Source organism: Melanotaenia boesemani, chromosome 22 (genome assembly GCF_017639745.1).
Source record: "Melanotaenia boesemani isolate fMelBoe1 chromosome 22, fMelBoe1.pri, whole genome shotgun sequence".
Classification (NCBI taxonomy): Eukaryota; Metazoa; Chordata; class Actinopteri; order Atheriniformes; family Melanotaeniidae; genus Melanotaenia; species Melanotaenia boesemani.
This window is the reverse complement of record NC_055703.1, coordinates 3,818,329-3,837,785: the sequence shown is the minus strand read 5'-3', so window position 1 is coordinate 3,837,785 and position 19,457 is coordinate 3,818,329. Positions and strand designations below refer to the sequence as shown.

General features: G+C 45.8%; 2 protein-coding genes across 5 annotated transcripts in view; one reads left to right on the top strand and one right to left on the bottom strand.

Moving 5' to 3' along the window:
* Positions 1–12,909, top strand: part of rev3l (REV3 like, DNA directed polymerase zeta catalytic subunit) — a 60,577-nt gene extending 47,668 nt beyond the window's left edge. For 3 of the 4 annotated variants that reach the window (XM_041975821.1, XM_041975820.1, XM_041975819.1), the window contains exons 20-32: positions 498–616; positions 1,028–1,146; positions 1,267–1,408; positions 3,373–3,617; positions 4,765–4,873; positions 4,953–5,159; positions 5,245–5,354; positions 6,886–7,000; positions 8,509–8,646; positions 8,752–8,942; positions 9,181–9,427; positions 9,753–9,968; positions 12,218–12,909. In XM_041975821.1, the coding sequence (XP_041831755.1) occupies positions 498–616; positions 1,028–1,146; positions 1,267–1,408; positions 3,373–3,617; positions 4,765–4,873; positions 4,953–5,159; positions 5,245–5,354; positions 6,886–7,000; positions 8,509–8,646; positions 8,752–8,942; positions 9,181–9,427; positions 9,753–9,968; positions 12,218–12,358 (2,099 nt within the window). In that variant the 3' untranslated portion in view covers positions 12,359–12,909. Of the gene's footprint in view, positions 1–497; positions 617–1,027; positions 1,147–1,266; positions 1,409–3,104; positions 3,225–3,372; positions 3,618–4,764; positions 4,874–4,952; positions 5,160–5,244; positions 5,355–6,885; positions 7,001–8,508; positions 8,647–8,751; positions 8,943–9,180; positions 9,428–9,752; positions 9,969–12,217 lie in introns of those variants that run through there. The other variant, XM_041975822.1, reaches the window with a different exon arrangement.
* A 65-nt stretch (positions 12,910–12,974) lies between these two features.
* On the bottom strand, positions 12,975–18,930 carry mfsd4b (major facilitator superfamily domain containing 4B). Its single transcript, XM_041975848.1, has 4 exons — positions 18,402–18,930; positions 17,305–17,473; positions 17,104–17,220; positions 12,975–14,568 (listed from the first exon to the last, which is right to left on the bottom strand). The coding sequence occupies exons 1-4, from the start codon at positions 18,684–18,686 to the stop codon at positions 13,346–13,348; spliced, it is 1,794 nt and encodes a 597-aa protein (XP_041831782.1). The 5' UTR covers positions 18,687–18,930; the 3' UTR covers positions 12,975–13,345.
* Positions 18,931–19,457: the final 527 nt, after the last annotated feature.

The following is a 19,457-nucleotide window of genomic DNA, read 5'->3' as shown; positions in this document are numbered from 1 at the left end:
GCAGGGTGGATTTGGAGGCGCCTTCCACATGGGATGGTGCTTGGCGCCACGATGACCTATGTAGCCGACGAACCTGCACTTGTGTGTAGACCCTGAACTGGGACACAGCTGAGCTGTTAATGCGCCAAACCATGCGGCCGTACCGTGTCTGATGATGCTACCAAGAACAGCCTTATCAGCACAATCTCAAACAGCCTGAGTCTATGTGAGAAATGAAGCCTTTGAGCCGGTCTGCAGCACAGAACATGGTCATCTCAGCACAGGGTGCAGTAGTACATTCACTATTAATGACAGCTTAGAAAACTCTGTTTTTGGATATTAAAAGCATTACATGTGTTTAGTAACAGGAATTATTGCTGTTGCCATCTTTTTTTTTATTATAACCACAAACTGCTTGTAGGTAATTAAGAAAAAAATGATAATATTGTGCTGAAATTTCAGATAAATCATAGTGTGAAACACCTTTAAAATGCTTTTTTTGGTGTGTGTGCTCTCAGGCGACTCCAAAGAGAACCGATTCTCAGCAGAGAGAGACGAGTACGGCGCAGACACCATGACCGAGATCAACATCATTGGACGCATCACACTCAACCTGTGGAGGGTGATGAAGACCGAGGCAGGTGTCTCCTCCCCACCCACCCCAACACGCACACACACTCTCACCAGTTTGCATACTGGGTGTTATTTTAACCTTTTGATTAAACCCTTTAGTTTAACTGGGATCAATCTCCAGATATGGACGGGTTCTTCTTTTTTCCTCGGCCATATTCTGCTTTCTGTTGGTGAAGCTGATCACAGCGGACTCCGAACTGAAGCAGGGTTTACTTCTGGGTTCATGTTCTGTTAGCTTTCAGAGAGCTTTCTCCAGGCGTGCTGAAGCTCTCCGGATAATGCAGAGGAAATCAGAATATTCTGTAGAAGTAAATGATAGTGGAGCTGAAGCTGTGGTGAATGATGCTACCACATCCATCTGACCCAGACCATGAAGTTCTGGCAGCTCTGAGTCTGGTTTGTGTTTTTCCTGCAGGTGACGTTGAACAACTACAGCTTTGAGAACGTGGCGTTCCACGTGCTGCACCAGCGTTTCCCCCTCTACACCCCCCGCATGCTGTCCGACTGGTTCGACCACAACACCAACTTATACAGGTCCATGTCTGAAGATTTTCTGGTTTTTAAATCTCTCAGCTGGTTCTGGTTTTACCTTCAGGCTGAACTTTGTGTCAGAAACTGACACAGATGTTTTTTATCTTCTGATGTGTCCTGCAGGTGGAAGATGGTGGACCATTACGTGAGCCGTGTTCGCGGTGCCATGCAGCTTCTTCAGCAGCACGACATCATTGGCAGAACCAGCGAGCTCTCCAGACTGTTTGGGATTCAGTTCCTTCACGTCTTGACCCGAGGATCGCAGGTATTGCAGGTTCCCTGCGGAGATGAGTGATAACCAGTTTTTACAGAGATGTTTCAGCTGGGTGGATAACAGCCATCCTCTGTCCTGTTACAGTCCATAACATGAGGACAGAAATTTGTTTGTTTTAATAAAACTCAGGTAAAAAAGATGGATGAGAAGATGAAACTGATGGACAGCAGAAAGACCAGGTCTCTCAGCTGAGCTGTAAAACAAATGGGAATCTAGACCTCGGTCAAGCCATAGGGTCACTCACCTGAGAAACTCCAAAAGGCCCAACAGCCCACCCAGTACCCGCTATATTTTTAACCTTCTGAGTCACTGGATCCAGAGTAATAACATGATCTGGGTCACACAATGTCGGATTATAACATCTGCCATGGTGTCATATTGTAATTTATTTTTCTTTGCCAATGATTCTGGACGTTATCTGACGAGTTAAAAAGCTGTAATGACAAAATGATCACTATCTCCCAATCGTACAGAATCCTTAAAAAATATTCCTGGATCCAAACAGTGATCCGGATCACCCCCAAATTCGAATCACTTGTTCCTTTAATCTATTTCTGAGATTAATTGAAAATTTAATAAATCTGTCCATAACTTTTTGAGTTATGTTGCTAACAGACAGACCGACCGTGAATAACTGGTTTTGTTGTTGCTGAACGTTATGGCCACAATGTTCAAGTCACCTGGTTCAGCAGCCGCCCCATAAAGAGGCTGCAGCCTCTCAATGCAGCCAGTCCAGGTTCAAGCAACATGTTAAGGCCCATTTAAACTGGATGCAGACGACGGATATGCAGACAGACGGACAGTTTTGTTCGTCTTCTACGTCGGAAATTTGGTCTATTTTCTTGGAGCTTAGCTATTTTTGCTATTGACACAGAAGACGAAGCAATACCACCGGAAATTGCGGGGGCAGTGTTGAGCAGAATAGCTGATATGCGACCAGGGAAAGAACAAACCAGAGAAGAAGAGAATCAGGAAGGGAACATAAAACAGAAGAAGAATGAAGAGTACAACAACTGTAGAACTTGCGCAAGCTTTTGAATAAAGGCTGTACATGAGTGTTTAGGGTGTGTTGGGTGGTTGAAACAACTTCATAGTGACTCATTACCGCTGCCAACCGATGTCTGAAACCGATGTCAACTCACAGGACTGAAAACTGAACTCGGCACTGCCTCCTAGTGGATTATTTGACTTAACCATGGCAGCACAAATCATGATGTTGGCTAAATTTTGAAACGGATGTCACCATTTGCATATGTAAGGGAACATAAATCCGCCTTTAGTGTGTGAGATTCCCTGCTCCACGGTGGGTTGTGAAAGCTGCTGGTCGAAAACAGATCGCCTCATTTTGTGAGGCTAGGACAGCAACATCATTTTTAAGTCACATCTTCCCAAATTCCCACTTACTGTACGGCCTTGCAGCAGGAGCAGTGTTCCACGTTTTATGTATTTGCAGAAAAAAATTGTCTGCTTACTTACATATTGCGGGGCCTTTTGGGAATTCCTCGGCCATATCGGGATGGGTAGATGTAAAATGACGCTCCAAGTTTGAGGCTTAAAAGTGAGACAGTGAAGTTTGGCAAAGAAAGAAAAACAGTCTCCCATTTCTTTTTTGAAAAAATATGACTTCCCATTCAGATGGGAACGTCCTCTTCACACTTTTTCTGTGCTTTTCGTTTTCCTGAGTCAGCCATGATGATCCTATCAGTAGCTAGCTAAGCTGAGGCCCGGAGCCCTGCCATATGTAGTTATTGAGGGCGTTTCTGAGTGTAAATTAGCAGCAATGTTCAGGAACATGGGAGATGTGACCTGTTCATGCTGACATGAACGTGATGATGTCGTTCGTACATTTAAATTTTTTTCACAGGACAGAGTTTAGGACACACATTGATGAATGAAGGTCCAGGTCTTTTCAAATCTTCTGTTCTTCTTCATACTCTTCCTCCTTTTTTCCACAGTACCGTGTCGAGTCCATGATGCTCCGTGTGGCCAAACCCTTGAACTACATCCCCGTGACCCCCAGCGTGCAGCAGCGTGCCCAGCAGAGGGCGCCACAGTGCATCCCATTGGTGATGGAGCCTGAATCTCGCTTCTACAGCAACTCTGTGGTGGTCCTGGACTTCCAGTCGCTCTATCCCTCCATCGTCATCGCGTACAACTACTGCTTCTCCACCTGCCTCGGCCACGTGGACAGACTGGGAACGTGAGGACACACTAAGAGCTCTGCATGATGTTCACGGCTCAGAGTTGGAAAATTATTCCTGGTCTTCAGCAGGATTCATGTTGTTGCTTAGTAGGGCTGGGCGATTAGTCGAAATTTAATCTCAATTACGATCTGGGTTTTCAACGACCATAAAAATTAAATGATCAGATTATTTCCTCCTTCTCAGTTTAGTCTTGTTTTCATTTGCAAATCGAGGCCGCTGGCATCGCAGCGCTCTGCTGCAGACTCCTCCCACTGCTGCAGACTCCTCCCACTGCTGCAGACTCCTCCCACTGCTGCAGACTCCTTCCACAGTCCCCGCCGCTTTGCTTTTATTTAATGCGATTTTCAAACACCTCTCAAGTTATGGGCTGGACACGGGAGGCGACGTCGCTCCTTCTCCATCATTTTCTTTGGAACTTGCGAGATGAGGTGAAAAATTGCTGCCCTCCTCCAACCAAGCGACAGGCGACATTCATGCATGTGAAATGCTCGTTCACGTAGACATGCACATGGGGGCTTGCGACGCGACAGAAGAAAATAGAAAAATGTTCAATTTTTGTGAATCGCGACTAAATAATCCACCAGCTCCCAGAGACACAGAGAAACGTTATAAACAAAGACCTGTGCTCAGTTAATACAGCAACCCGGGATTTAAGAAACTCATCAACACTTCGAACATACGTATCACTGCCATCTCGTCTCCATTTTAGTCTAGTGTCTCTCCCTGCCCTGTTTGATGAGGGTGTTGTGAAGGATGTGGCTACGCTACGGACCTGTGGTCAAGCCGCACCATAGCGCCATATAGAAGCCTCGCGCTACATGTTATTGATGTGGATTTTAATGTAAAAACAAAATGTTTTCAGACTAATTTTTTCTAGATCACACCGGGCAGCTGCTGGCCTGAGACAAATAATAGCTATGTGGGGCCTGGAGGAAAGAAACTAGTCTGTATTACCACAGATAACCCTTTAAATATCACGCTGGCTGTGAACATGTCTGCAGCTGTAAAGTTAAAGTGCTTCCTGGTAGCAGAGTAGAAGACGTTAAATCAACTCAAAGTTTCAGCACTTTTTCTCTAAAACAGACTCTGACTTTAAATGACTGCTGGGATGTTTAAAAAAGACGCTTCCTGTCTGTGTTTCAGGCCGGATGAGTTTAAGTTTGGCTGCACTTCCCTGCGAGTTCCCCCCGAGCTCCTCCACCAGCTCCGTAATGACATCACCGTGTCCCCCAGCGGAATCGCCTTCGTCAAGGTACACGTCCCTCTTCCTGTCTGAGCAGGCTTCATCTTCATCAGGTTTGGTTTGACGTGTGTGTGCGTGTTGCGTTCAGGCGCCGGTGCGTAAAGGTGTGCTGCCCAGCATGCTGGAGGAGATCCTCAACACCAGGATCATGGTGAAGCAGTCCATGAAAACCTACAAGCAGGACAAAGCCCTGATGAGGCTGCTGGATGCCCGGCAGCTCGGACTCAAGCTCATCGCCAACGTCACCTTCGGCTACACCTCCGCCAACTACTCTGGACGCATGCCCAGCGTGGAGGTGAGCTCATCCACACTTCCTGCCGCCTTCTGTGGCTTTAAAGATCAGTGTAGAGAGGTTTCCACTCCTCTTCTCTTCTCTGCAGGTGGGAGACAGCATCGTCCACAAAGCCAGAGAGACCCTGGAGCGAGCCATCAAGATGGTCAATGAGACGAAGAAATGGGGAGCGCGTGTAGTGTACGGAGACACGGACAGGTGAGCTGGAAGGTGATGGAGGTTACTGGAGCACTTTTCAGAAGAAAAAAAAGTGTCATGTACACGTGAAACTCAAAAATGTAGAATATTGTGCAAAGCTTAATTTATTTCAGTAATTCAGCTTAAAAAGGTGAAACTAATATATTATAGATTACATGCAGAGTGAGATATTTCCAGCATTTATTTATGATTTTAATGATTATGGCTTACAGCTAATGAAAACCCAGATAGCTTAATTTCAGAAAATTTGAATATTGCAATAAAAAATATATTGAATCCAGAATTGTGACCATGTGAAGATTCCAGTCCTGCATATGAACTTAGTTCTTGGTCCGAGCCCTTCTGCAAGAGTTCCTGCCTCCATGCGGCGTGGCATGGATGTGGTCAGCCTGTGGTCCTGCTGGGTGGAATGAAGACCAGAATGCTTCAATCCTTCAGCTCTTCTGCAATGCTCGGTCTCATGTGTCTCATCTTCCTCTTGGAAAAGCTCCATATATTTTCTACGGGGTTCAGGTCTGGAGAGTCTGCTGGAAAACAAAGTCAGCATCTCCAACAAGCTTTTCTGCTGAAGGAAGCATAAAGAGCTCTAAAACCTCCTGGTAGACGCTGCGTGGACTCTGGACTTAATAAAGCCCGGTGGACCAGCACCAGATGACATGGCCCCCACATCCCCACCCACTGTGGAAACTTCATGCTGCACTTTTAGAGTCTTGGATTGTTGCCTCTCCAGTCTTCCTCCAGACTCTGGGACCTGCATTTCCACATGAGATGCAGAATTTGCTCATCAGAAAAGACCCTTTGGACCACTGCTCAGCAGACCAGCTTCTTCTGCAACCACCTGCTGAGGCTTTTCCTCCTTGTGGAGGGAGTCAGTGATGGTTTTCTGCCCAGCTGTCAGGTCAGCAACCTTCCCCATGATGCTGGATTCTACTGAAACAGACTGAAACCATTTAAATGCTCAGGAGTCCTTTGCAGGTGTTCTGGATTAATAAGCCGACTAGACTGCAGCTCTTAGAGGCTACAACACTGAACCTTTTCGCACTATTCTAATTTTCTAACATTTAGATTTTTGAGTTTTATAAGACCATAATCATCACGATCATAACAAATAAAAGCTGGAAATATCTCACTTAGCATATAATGAGTCTATATAATATATTAGTTTACCTTTTTAAGTCAAATGACTGAAATAAATAAAGTTTTACACCAAATTCTTTTTTTTTTAGTTTCACCTGCAAACACCTCAGTTAGTCGTCGTTACGTTTGGAATATTTTCTGATAAGGCCCAGAAAAACACTTTAATTAAAACTGATGATGATGATTAAGAAGATGAAGATAATTGATCTCATTCTACTGCTGATCTCAAAGTTAAATTCAGATCTCTGGATGACTTGTCAGGTTATTTTATGTCGTTTAGTTAAATAAATGTCGACCTAGTTTGGCCCGGAACCCGGACCCAGGGTTTGATGTGACCCTGCTGGTCTGGGTGCTGCTGATCAGATGTATTGATGACTTTGCTTTCTTGTCTCAGCATGTTTGTTTTGCTGAAAGGAGCCACCAAAGAACAGGCCTTCAAGATCGGCAACGAGATCGCTGAGGCTGTCACGGCAACCAACCCCAAACCGGTCAAACTCAAGTTTGAGAAGGTAAGCTGCACACAGGCTGGCCTCAGTCTGGACATAGCAGGGAGGATGCAAATATCCAACTAAAAATCTATCTTATTTATGAAAAATGAGTTTCTGAATGAGCTAAAAAAAACTTAGTCCTCTGTTTTAATGAGAAAGAACGTCCACCACTATGAGGTCTCTGCAGAATCAGGACCCTACAGCTGCTCCATAGAACGAGTTCAGGCTGTTGTGTCTAAAACTAACCAGATGGCTTTAACTTCTAAATGACACAATAGAAGAAGACAGATCTCTGTAAAGCCCTGAGATGACACTGCTGACTAAAGGTGACTAGAGATGACTAAAGTGGCACTATACAAGTAAATGAACTGAGTTTAATTGAAAATGTTTATAAATTGCATAAAAAAGTTCCTGAAATGACGTTTAAAATGCATAAAAGTTCTGAAACTGGAGTAACTGGGTCTGCAGTCATTTCCTCCTGTGGTGGTCTAGGTCTGTGGTGGACTAGGTCTGTGGTGGTCTAGGTCTGTGGTGGACTAGGTCTGTGGTGGACTAGGCCTGTGGTGGACTAGGTCTGTGGTGGACTAGGTCTGTGGTGGACTAGGTCTGTGGTGGTCTAGGTCTGTGGTGGACTAGGTCTGTGGTGGACTAGGTCTGTGGTGGACTAGGTCTGTGGTGGACTAGGCCTGTGGTGGACTAGGTCTGTGGTGGTCTAGGTCTGTGGTGGACTAGGTCTGTGGTGGACTAGGCCTGTGGTGGACTAGGTCTGTGGTGGCCTAGGCCTGTGGTGGACTAGGTCTGTGGTGGGGTCTGATGTAGGTTTTTATTCTCTTTCCTTCCTGCAGGACAGAACGCAGTGGAGAGCTTCTCATTAAACTTTTAAGTAAATATATTTTAACAGAAAATGATCAGATTCATTCAGAAAAAAATACTTTTATCAGCAGTTATGATTTATTAAAATGAAGCAAAGCATAAAGACATTCATTCATTCAGAAAAACAGAAAATATCTTTATTGAAAAATGATCTAATTCTAAAGATTTTTTATGTAAAATTATTTAATTTAGAAAAATATAACAAAATGTTTTTTGTTTTTTTCATTTGAAAAAGAATTAATTCAGAAAAAAAATCTTTTAAAAACAATCTAGTTAATTATTATTGTTGTTATTACCTCACACACCAGTAATGCTCCAGTTTGCTGACTGGTCCACCTGCAGTAGGTATGTCTGCAGGAATCTCTGGGATGATGAAAAGCTCCGTCCAGACTTTAACTCCTTCCCAGACTCAATGTTTGGTTTTATTTTAGGAGTCGAGTCTCATATTGGCCTCAAATTTTTTTTCCTTTAAATTAGAAATGTGCTGTTTTGATGTTTAATGGAAGAAAAACATAAAAACTGCTGACTTGGTGAGAATGTACCCGGCTGAGACCTCAATCTGATAAAGCCTCTCCTTTACCATGGTCTGGATTTCCATCTGATAGGAGGTAGCTAATGATCTGTGTGTGTGTGTGTGTGTGTGCGCGCTTCACCAGGTCTACCTGCCCTGCGTGCTACAGACTAAGAAGCGTTATGTCGGCTACATGTATGAGAGCCTCGACCAGAAGGAGCCGGTGTTTGATGCCAAAGGAATAGAAACAGTGCGCCGTGATGGATGCCCCGCTGTTGCCAAGGTAACAGGCCGTATCTCATCCATCCCATCCTGTCCCAACTTTGCTCTCGTTTCATCCTGTCCCAACTTTGCTCTCGTCTCATCCGTCCCATCCTGTCCTCTTCAGGTTCTGGAGCGGTCCATTAAGCTTCTGTTTGAGACCCGGGACATCAGCCAGGTGAAGCAGTTCGTCCAGCGTCAGTGTGTGAAGGTGTTGGACGGCCGGGCCAGCATGCAGGACCTGACCTTTGCCAAGGAGTACCGGGGTAGCGGCTCGTACCGACCCGGAGCCTGTGTCCCTGCTCTGGAGCTCACTAGGTGTGTGTGGGTCCATGTACTAATGCTCATTGTGTGGCTGCACCAGCCTGATACACAGACCCTGTTGCTAGGCAACCAAGCTATTCAGTCTAGGAGGAAAAATAAAGATCTTCTAGATGTGTGAGAGGGATATTTTGTTTTTTTTTTTATCACAGCAGAGTGACTGTTTTCCATGTTTCGTTCACTTCCTGTGACATGCAGCTGCAGCCGTCATGCTGCTGTGTTTACATCTTCTCAGGCGGATGATGGTGTATGACCGGCGGCTGGAGCCACGCGTGGGCGAGCGGGTGCCCTACGTGATCGTGTACGGCATGCCTGGTGTGCCCCTGATCCAGCTGGTCCGCCGGCCCATGGAGGTCCTGCAGGACCCCGGCCTGCGTCTCAACACCACCTACTACATCACCAAGCAGATCCTGCCGCCCCTGGCTCGCATGTTCCAGCTGATTGGCGTGGACGTGTTCAGCTGGTACCAGGAGCTGCCCCGGGTGAGGAAGACAGAGCAGATATTCTGATTGTTATCGGACTTCTGTGGTCCTGAAGCCCTGCTGAGCAGCACTTAGGAGTTAGTAGGAGTTAAAGTAGAACTGTAATCTACACGAAAAGACCTCAGACATCAGCTCCAAGCTGCTTTTGGAGAATCAGTTCTTCACCATCTGGGTTTAATCTCAGAAACCCAGCAGGTTGATGTTGGGTGTCTCTTTCCACGGAGAGACAACACCCTGCAGCTTCTTCAGGCTGCTCTGTTGTGATCTGCTGCCACCTGCTGGCAGCTCATCTCCATCAGTCTGACTGTCCTTCATCCCTCTACAGGTCCAGAAAGCCTCCTGCTCTTCGGTTCTGGGCGGAGAGGAAGGTGGGAGGAAGGGAACCATCTCCCAGTACTTCACCACCCTTCATTGCCCCGTGTGTGACGAGCTGACCCAGCTAGGGGTGTGTTCCCGCTGCCGTACCGAACCCCAGCGGGTCGCCGTTACTCTCTACCAGGAAATGCGACAGTGGGAGAGTCAGCAGGACCACCTGCTGAAGGTGAGGATGAGGAGGAGGACTAGGTGGCTGTAAGACTACTACAACCTGTACACGTATAAATATGAAGTCATTTCAGAAACCCATCTTCTTCATGTGTTTGTCAGCTGTTGTTATGGTTCATCTTTTCCCCAGCTGAGGATTCTTTCTGGGGTCTTCTTCCCTTTACTGTTCTTGAGAATGTAGGAGTTTTTTTTGTCAGTAATGAACAAACCTCTTCTTACTGCCTGATCTTTAACTCAGCACACTTCAAAAACATCCTGGGGATCACATCAGTACCTGAACAACACAGACACACACACATCGTCCACCTTATCAGGTCCGCCTTCTAGTACCGGGTCGGACCTTTTTAATCCTTGTTGTGATAGATGGAAGCAGGTGGTGGAAACCTTCCTGAGAGGTTTTCTCCATAGTGACATGACAGCATCACACAGTTGCTGCAGGTTTGTCGGCTGCATCCATGATGAGAATCTCCCGTTCCACCACATCGTCGTCTAACAGCTGCTGTTTGCTCTATAACAAACCTGAACAACTTACAAAAAAAATTATTGGGATTTTTCTGACAAATATTGTGATTTAAGCTTTTAAAATCAAGCTTCTGTTCGGTGTTCACACAGTAATATGATTCTAACATGAGATGGAGGATTACCATAAAATATGTAAATACGAGCTGCTCTATACTCTACGGCCTGGTCCACACATAACGATTCTTTTAATCTTATTAGATTTTTTATCTGTTCAAGACCTCGCACGTGTGGTGTACATCGATAATCTAATCACAGAACAACACACACATGACGATGATATCCCGCAACTCATCTACAATCTAGTCCTCCGAGCCAGACCGGCCAAAAACGTAGAAGAAGAAGCATAGCAACAACCGGCCAAAAACGTAGAAGAAGAAGCATAGCAACAACCGGCCAAAAACGTAGAAGAAGAAGCATAGCAACAACTGGAAAACACAACACAGCATGGAAGAGGATGTATATAGAGGGAATGATGGTGGTCTTGGGACTATTGTAAACAGAAAAAGCCAGAACTGGAAAAAATAGCAGACTGGAGACGGCGTGAACACGGACTGCTTTTACTTCCTTGTTCCCCAGCCAGCTCGCTCTCTGATTGGCTACATTCCCTACCACGTCACCATCCACGCAGTCACAATGCACAAGTCGTCGGCGTTCCTCAGAAATCGGCTCTGAAATATTGAACACGTTCAATATTCCCGATTGTCGGCTACGATTTGTCCCGATAATCCGCTCCGAAACGGGTCGTAGCCGACAATTGGGATAAATCAGCTCGTAACCAAAGACCAAATGATGATTGGACAGAAAAATTTTATAAGAGTCAGGATAATTGGGCGTTTGCCATTTGTGGTCAGGAAGAGGCAAAATCAGGACAAAAACAGCCCAAAAATCGTTATGTGTACCAGGTTTAACAAGGACGTGAAGCTGAGACATGAACGGCTTCGCTTCCCAACTACAGATGCACCCTCTGGCCCAAACACTGACCTCTCCTCTAGAACAATCTGTCCTTGTAGTAAGAACTAAACAGTCTAGTATGTATCTGATTTACACCACAGCTCCTCATTTTGTCTACATGATTTCTGGATTAAACTTCCACCCCGATGTGCACACACACGTGCACACACAGTTGATCACACTCCTGCCAGCAGAGCACGCATATGGAAAGATATGTGGCTTCATCCAGTTGGAAATCAGACAGAAATTCTGGTTTTCTAAACTCTCCCAGGGAGGTGCAGATGCTGAGAACTTCATGTCCATCACCGAGCTGAACAAGCTGGATCTGTCGTCGCTGTAGGGATTTCTGAGAAGATGGACTGTTTTCTGTGCTTTTGTCTGTCAGTGTTTCAGTATATCCATCCATCCACTTTCTATACAGCTTGTTCTGCTCAGAGTTGCAGGGAAAATGCCAGGCAGGAGGCAGGTACACTCTGGACAGGTCACCAGTCCATCACTCACTCCTCAGGAGGATTCAGTGATGAGTTAACCTAACATGCATGTTGTTGGACTGCGATTGGTCTCCAGAGTAGCTGTCATGTCACAGATTCATTAGTAAACACTCATCCATCTTTTCATTCTGTACCAGAGGGTTTGAATAGCTGATTAGTGGCACAAAGGTAAAACCTGATGAAACGATGTTCATGTTGCTGGAGGAGCAGGATGTGACATCACAGCAGATTTCTGGACCAATCAGAGCTCGGCCTCATGTGTGACACCTGTGTCTGTGTTCAGATCTGCAGGAACTGCAGCGGCGGCTCGGAGCGCCATGTTCCCTGCGTGTCCCTGGACTGTCCCGTCCTCTACAAGCTGTCCCGGGTCAACAGGCAGCTGTCCAAGGCTCCCTACCTCCGACAGCTGCTGGAGCAGTTCTGATTGGCTTTGGTGTTCTGGAGCTCTCTGCTGGTTTGGTGCTAATTGCTGCCCCTCCCCCGTCCCCCTCCATCTAACGGTGCTTGGATTGAACCCTGACAGGTTCCTCGTGTTATTTGACTTTGTCGCCATGTCCATGGTGGACCTGATGTCACTGGTTAGGAGTTCCTGACCAGTCCAGCCTCTATTCAGACCACTACATAACTTTGTTTTAAACTGACTGCAGATTTGGAATATGTCTTTGTGACATCCATCCTCTGACTCACTGTGTATCAGCATTAAAAAGAGAAAAAAAGCTCCCACATGAATGCAATCAGCTGTTTCTGTGTTCTGTTAAAAGGGGCCATTTTTAGTTTCTTCTGACCGTGATTGTATTAACGTTGACTGAAGCAGATCTGACACATCCAACTTTAACATGTAGGAACTGGAAACTTGTTTTTAATCTGGGACTGTTGCAATACTGTTCTGATAATTTATGCCATGCAGAGTGTATTATTTCCCTGTGAATATGGTTTTATGTACATGTCCTCAAACTACACGGAGATCTTCAGTTCCTCCTGCAGCCGACAGGATCTGTGTCTGTACAAATGTAAAAAATTCAGATCAAGAGAGACGCCTGTTTCTGATTAGCTTGTTTTTAATGGACATTTCTGTGGGTGAAGGTTCAATTTGATCTAATAAAACCAGAAAAAGCAAACGGCTTCCTCAATGATCAGGATTCAACATTCAGACAGACTCTGTGAAAGCATCGGAGAAGAACAAAAACACCAACAAGAAGTTTAAAACATCTGCAGGTTGATGAAGGTGAGGAGGATACCTCCACTCTGCCCACATGTCCTCATGCAAGGCACTAAATCCCTGCTCATCCTGGGAATTGGACTCTGCACCCTGATCAGGTCAGAATTTGACCCTCTTTTCATCCAGCGCTGTAGAAGATGCTGCCATGTTGGTTCTGATCCGGTCAAACGGCCTCAGGTGGAGGTCTAGGGATCAGTCTCTCTTCTCTCGGTCCAGAGCCAGCAGGACTCTCCCCCGTCTGGGCGACTCTGCCCATAGAGGCGTGTCGGAGAAGTTCGGTTCTGCTGCTGGTGGACCGTCGCTGTCTCCCAGAGATGCCGCCTTGCTGGGTGAGCTGTGGAGACTCGTCGTGTCGTCCATTTCAATGACCTCAAAGTCTGCGTCATTCCACTGATCAGCCTCGTTCTCGTCCTCCTCGGCGCCGGAGTCCAGCAGCGCCTGGCGGAACTCGCTGTCATCGGCATTGGGTCCACCCCGGACCCGCGGCATCCTGCTCGGCCCGTCGGGCACCGTGGCTAGCTTGTACATGACAGGGAACAGGATGGCGGTGAAGGCGGACGTGATGAGTGACAGGTACATGAGCAGAGGCTCCTTCGGGAACTTTCCCAGCAGGGAGCCGACGAGCGCTGGCAGCACCATCTCACCCAGCGCTGCGCCCACCACGAAGGTTGCTGCCGTGTAGCTCGTGATGGTGGTGTACTGCTCCAGCCAGGAGATGCCGCTGGGGAAGGTGGTGGCCATGGAGGCGCCGTAGATCGCGGTACAGACCCACAGCGCCACATTCTGCTGGCTGAAGAGGCAGAGGAGAAGAGAGGAAATGGTGGAGCCCACCAGGCACAGCAGGATCATGGTGCCCGGGTACATGCAGGCCGCGAAGAAGATGGCCAACCCTCGAACAGCGGCGAACGATCCCCAGAACAGCGAGTTGAGCCCGGCCGCCTGGGCCTGAGGCATGTGGATGAAGTCCTTAGCAAAGGTGAAGATAAAGGAGCCGTAGGCGACCTCCGCTCCTACGTAAGCGAAGAAGAAGAAGAAGAGCAGGACGACCAGAGCCAGGTGATGTTTGGCCATCAGAGGCTTCCCTGAAGCGGCGCCGGGAGACTCGTCCCGCGACCCGCCGCTGCGACAGCACAGGATGAAGAAGAGGAAGGAGACGACGAAGAGGAACAAGCCGATCACGATGTAGGCCCACATGGAGCGCAGGGTGTCGCTCCTGCTGTGGATGTAGTGGATGATGGTGTGGTTGTCAGCAGGTGTGGAGTTGGCCGGCGCCGAGCTGCCGTTCCTGTCGGAGCCGAACAGAACCTTGGCGATGATCGGAGACACGAACGCTCCGGCCGCGAAGCTGAAGTGGAGAGCCTGCATGTGAGGACCCGCCTGCTCCCCCCATGTGTTCAGGATGAGCACATTCCCACCTGTAAACAGAAAGGGCTGTCAGCTGATCTCACACCTGACCAATCAGAAGGCTGGGATACAGTCAGGACACGTTTCTCATGTAGAACTGGAAAAAAAAAGTTCCTGGACACCAGGAAAAAAAAGAGATTTTATCATTTTTAACCACATTTAGGGTCGTATTTTTTTTTTTGTTCAGCTTCATCATAATCATCATCCTCAGAATATCCAACATGCTAAATTAAATTTTTATAACTTTATTTACAGAAATAAAACAAGTGTTCAGTTACAACCTTAGTTCCAAAAAAAAGGCAGGAAATATAAATAAAAGCAGAATTCAGTGAGAATCCATCTTTTATCCCCAGCAGAAAACATGAGCTGATAGTGAATCTGATGGAAAAAGTTGGAACAAGAGCAACAGAAGGCTGGAAAAGAACCTGGTACAAACCAGAAACACCTGGAGGAGCATTTGACAACTAATCAGGTTAACTAGCAACAGGTCAGTAACATGACTGGGTATAAAAGGAGCATTTCAGAGAGGCAGAGTCTCTGAGATGGTTCACCAGTCTGAGACAAACTAGATATAAAAGTGTGTCTACAGTGTAGGATATCATCAGGGGCCGGTTGTTCAAACGTAATCCGATAGGATTTCGGTTATCGGATAGGATTAAATCTTGAGAATGGGTTGTTCAAAACAGAAATCCGGATTCCGAAATTGTCTTGGATCATGTAATCCAATCCTGGTTGTTATCCGGATAAAATCCTCAGTTTGGGTCGTTCAAAACTTTTCAGCAGAATCTGGAAAACTTTGATCCAAAAAAACAGGATTATCCTGATCCCAACAGAGGGCAGGATTATGAGGCAGGTTTCAGGAAGAACATGGGTACAACCTAACAGCTGATCAAACAATAAAACTTTTTATTCACCGCTTTTGCTAATATTTGCATTTTGTACCTGACTTGTTTAACCGTTACAGTGAAAGAGGTTAAACTAAGTACAGGCTCCATTTAAAGGCTGAATACTTAGGATTTTTTTCTGTAAAAATAATTTAAAATGTTCTCATTTGTTGCAAGGGACAAAAGGAAGCTTCCCTATAAACAATCTGTCTTCTACATCATCAATGTCTTTGGCAAGCTTTTGTCCTTTCAAAATAAGAGTTATATGATGGAATAACTTTGGTGCACTGTGTAGCTCTTTCCTGCTTCCTGGTTTCTTAACCAATCATATGCGACCCCCCACGGTTGCCAAACAACACAGCGTTTGGTATTTAATGTCGGCAAAAGAGCAGCAGCCTGCAGGTATGGAAGCTAGTAAAAGAAGCGACATCCTGTCAAGCAAATGGAATAAAACGAGGATCAATATTGAAGAATCTTTTGAAAGGTGGAAAAGTCTGAGAGACCAAAATAATTTCAAGACTGATGCAGAGCTGGCAAAGTTTACTGGTAATTTGTGTGACTGTATGGATATAATAGTGGAATAAATTGGTGGCCTATTAGTTTACAACAACAAATGTAATGATGTTTGGGCCGAGTAAATACTGTGTTTGTCCTTATAAACTTATAAATTACTATCAAATTAATTTATTAAGTGAGACTAAGGGAAAACTGCCGCTGCGTGGTTGATTAATGTAGCTTTTGTTTAGACTCACTCTATGGTACAACGTTGTGCCATAGAGTGATCATCTGCCAGAAACCGATTATACGATAGTACGATACTAGTTGGTCAGAAATCTGTACGGTAAAACTCTGGAATGAAAGCAGAACACTTTCATAGATTCTGCATTTTATTGACAAGAAATGTACTGCAATCAATTTAAAAAAGTCATGATCGGTGGAAATGAAACTTTGTTTTGCACCTCTGCAGCTGTAATTGATCTGTTATGTTGGTTTTATACCAAGAGGAACAGCAACAGACCAGAAAGAAAACAGCGACACACGGGGCTCAGGTGCGTCATCATGTCACAGCGAGCGACGGTCCGCCTGTCGCAGTGTTATGCAGGACAAAACATGCACGTATTACGTTACATGCTCCAGGTGGTTCCACCTGCGAGAGGTTAAGGCATGCAAACCATCTCTTCTACCTGTTGTTCACATGGCCAGCAGCGCAAGTTGACTTACATGCTGGAAATCTGGATTTGGTGATCCTGAAAAACGGGATTCTGGATCAGGGTGATCCATTCCTATTTTGCTTTGAACAACCAGCCGGATTACGTGATCCGCCATCCTGAAAAATAGGATTCCCAAATCTGGATAGCTTTTATCCAGATTAATTTTTTTTAACAACCAGCCCAAGAAGATTCAGAGAATCAGGAGGAATCTCTGTGTGCATGGGACAAGGCTGGATGCAACTGATCTTCTGCATTAAAAGCAGGCATGATTCTCTACTGGAAACCACTGCATGGACTCAGCCAGTCTTCCAGAAACCACACTCCAGAAATTAACTTAAGTTTTACGATGTCCAAAGGTTTTTGGAGTTGTGGTTGTAAATGGAAAAATAGAAGCTGGATTAATAATAAAACTGCAGAGCTTCCAGGTAGGTTACATTTCCATGAAACTTACCTGTATCCAGAGCGCCCATCGACATCCCGATGCTGGACATGAAGCCTGTGAGGAGCACGGCCTGCTTACAGAACGGGATGGCAAACATCCCGAATGCTGTGATCATCATGGAGATACCTGGAAGAAGAGGAGTTTAAATGAGTGCCAGGCAGAAGAAGAACTGATGTCTGTAACGTCTCTATGTCAGCGTGGGGGGGCTACCTAGCAGGAGGTGGGGGTTCATGCACTCAAAAAGGATGCCTCCGATGAGGGATCCACCGATGTATCCTGCAGAGCGACCGATGAAGATGTAGGAAATGTTGCTGATGTTCCTATTCACGTTCATGGCCAGATCCTGGAACGTGGGGCCCAGAATGGAGATGCTCATTCCCTGGAAAGACGAGGACAGACAGCAGGTTTTCCCTGGAATATCGCTCATCTGCGTCTAATACAGGCCAAACCCACGCAGGCAAAGCACTTTTTATTAGTTTTTTTTTAATAAACTAAAATAAAAAAATGTAAAAAGCAAAGATAACTCATTTTAATAAATAGAAATTAATAAAAATAACAGATTAATTTTAAAAATCTAATTAAAATAATTCCTTATTAAAATTAAGTTATTTAAATAAAAACTAGCTAAAAAAAATCAAACCTATTTCCCGTTTTAATAAAGAAATACATTAATTAAATATAGCATAACTCCTTTTAATTCTAACATTTTAACGTAAATTTAATTCATTCATTTGGTTTCAAATAATAAAAAACAAGCTACTTTTTTAAAGGATAAAAAATGAGAACTTGAAGGTACGTTTTAAAAACATTATAAAAATCAAGCGGAACTCCAACACGCTACTGATCTGTCTGGTCAAGATTCCCACCACTCGTCCTGGAACTGGGAATTCTGTCATAAACAACCTTCCTCTCTGGAACAACCCGTCCATCTCTAGTTAACCTCCTCCCTCCTGTCCAGTAATCCTAGACAACCAGGAAAATCCAGTCTGACCAGGATGTTGCAGCATCCCCCACATCCTGATCACTCTCATACTGGTCTAGGTCGAGGAAAACCCCAGTTCCAGTCACCAGAACCTGGTCCAGGTCAGTGGGTCCAGTCAACAGAATCTGGTCCAGTCACCAGAACCTGGTCCAGGTCAGTGGGTCCAGTCAACATAATCTGGCCCAGTCACCAGAACCTGGTCCAGGTCAGTGGGTCCAGTCAACATAATCTGGCCCAGTCACCAGAACCTGGTCCAGGTCAGTGGGTCCAAACAACCAGAACATGCCGCTCAGGTTTTTATTAGAATTAAATCCCAAATTCGTACCAAGCCCAGGAAGGAGACACACAGCGCGAGGGTGATCGTCCAGCGGCCACATGCGCCGTGTCCGCCCCTCGCGCCGCCGACCACTTCCACCCGGTCGTCGCATCTCAGCTCCGCCGTCCTCTTCGCCGCCTTCAGCACGCTCCTCGGCCCTCTCCTCGTGTCCTTCCTCTTGTCAAACAGGGTGTCTTCCTCCTGGTCATCGTTGCCGTCGTCGTCTTCCTCCATGCTGGCGAACCGGACGTGCTTCTTTTTTACGGTGAGGTCTCGAGCGGCGGATGAAGACATACCTGTCAGCGGTGATGGTGCGCTGCCAGAATACCGCTGACGGAGATTTTTAACCGACCTCTGCGGATTCTGGTGCCGGTTATTTGGAGGTTTCTCTGTGTGAAACAGCTAATATTAATGTGGTCATTATAAACAGCGATATTTTAGTGAAAATGAGAGCGGAGGAGCAGGTATACCCCCGCGGAGTTCCTCCAAACGTCAACAGCCGATACGCGGCTGACGGAGGTCTGCAGAGGTCGTCTATATTAGACTGATGCTCACTCGGACTATGAAAGGGAAAGCTTGTTGTTTTATCTAATGTGTCATGGCTTTGCGTACGGAAGCCGAGAGCTACCGGGTTCTCATGTTTTTTTTTTGTTTGTTTGTTTTTGTTTGTTTTTGTTTTTTTTATTTTTGTTTTTTTTATTTAATTATACTGGATTTTATTGAATGTGTTTGTGGTCTGCTGGGAGAATCACAGACCTCCAAGCGCTCCTTCATGCTGTGGATGCAGCAGTCTGTCTCTGAAGGAGCTCTGCAGGGCTGTGAGTGTTCGGGTGTCAGTCATTCACATAATTACACATCTGGCCCTTCCCATCAGCTGTCATAGGGTCTGTTGAAATCAGGTGTCACACACTTCCTTTTGAGCCCACCTTAATCATCCCATTAAATCAAGATTAGTGCTGCACAATTAATCGGATTTTGATCATGATCAAGATTTTGGTGGCTACAATTAAATGAACCTGATTGTCAACAATATTTACATTCAAAATGTGAGCTCTGCATGCATCT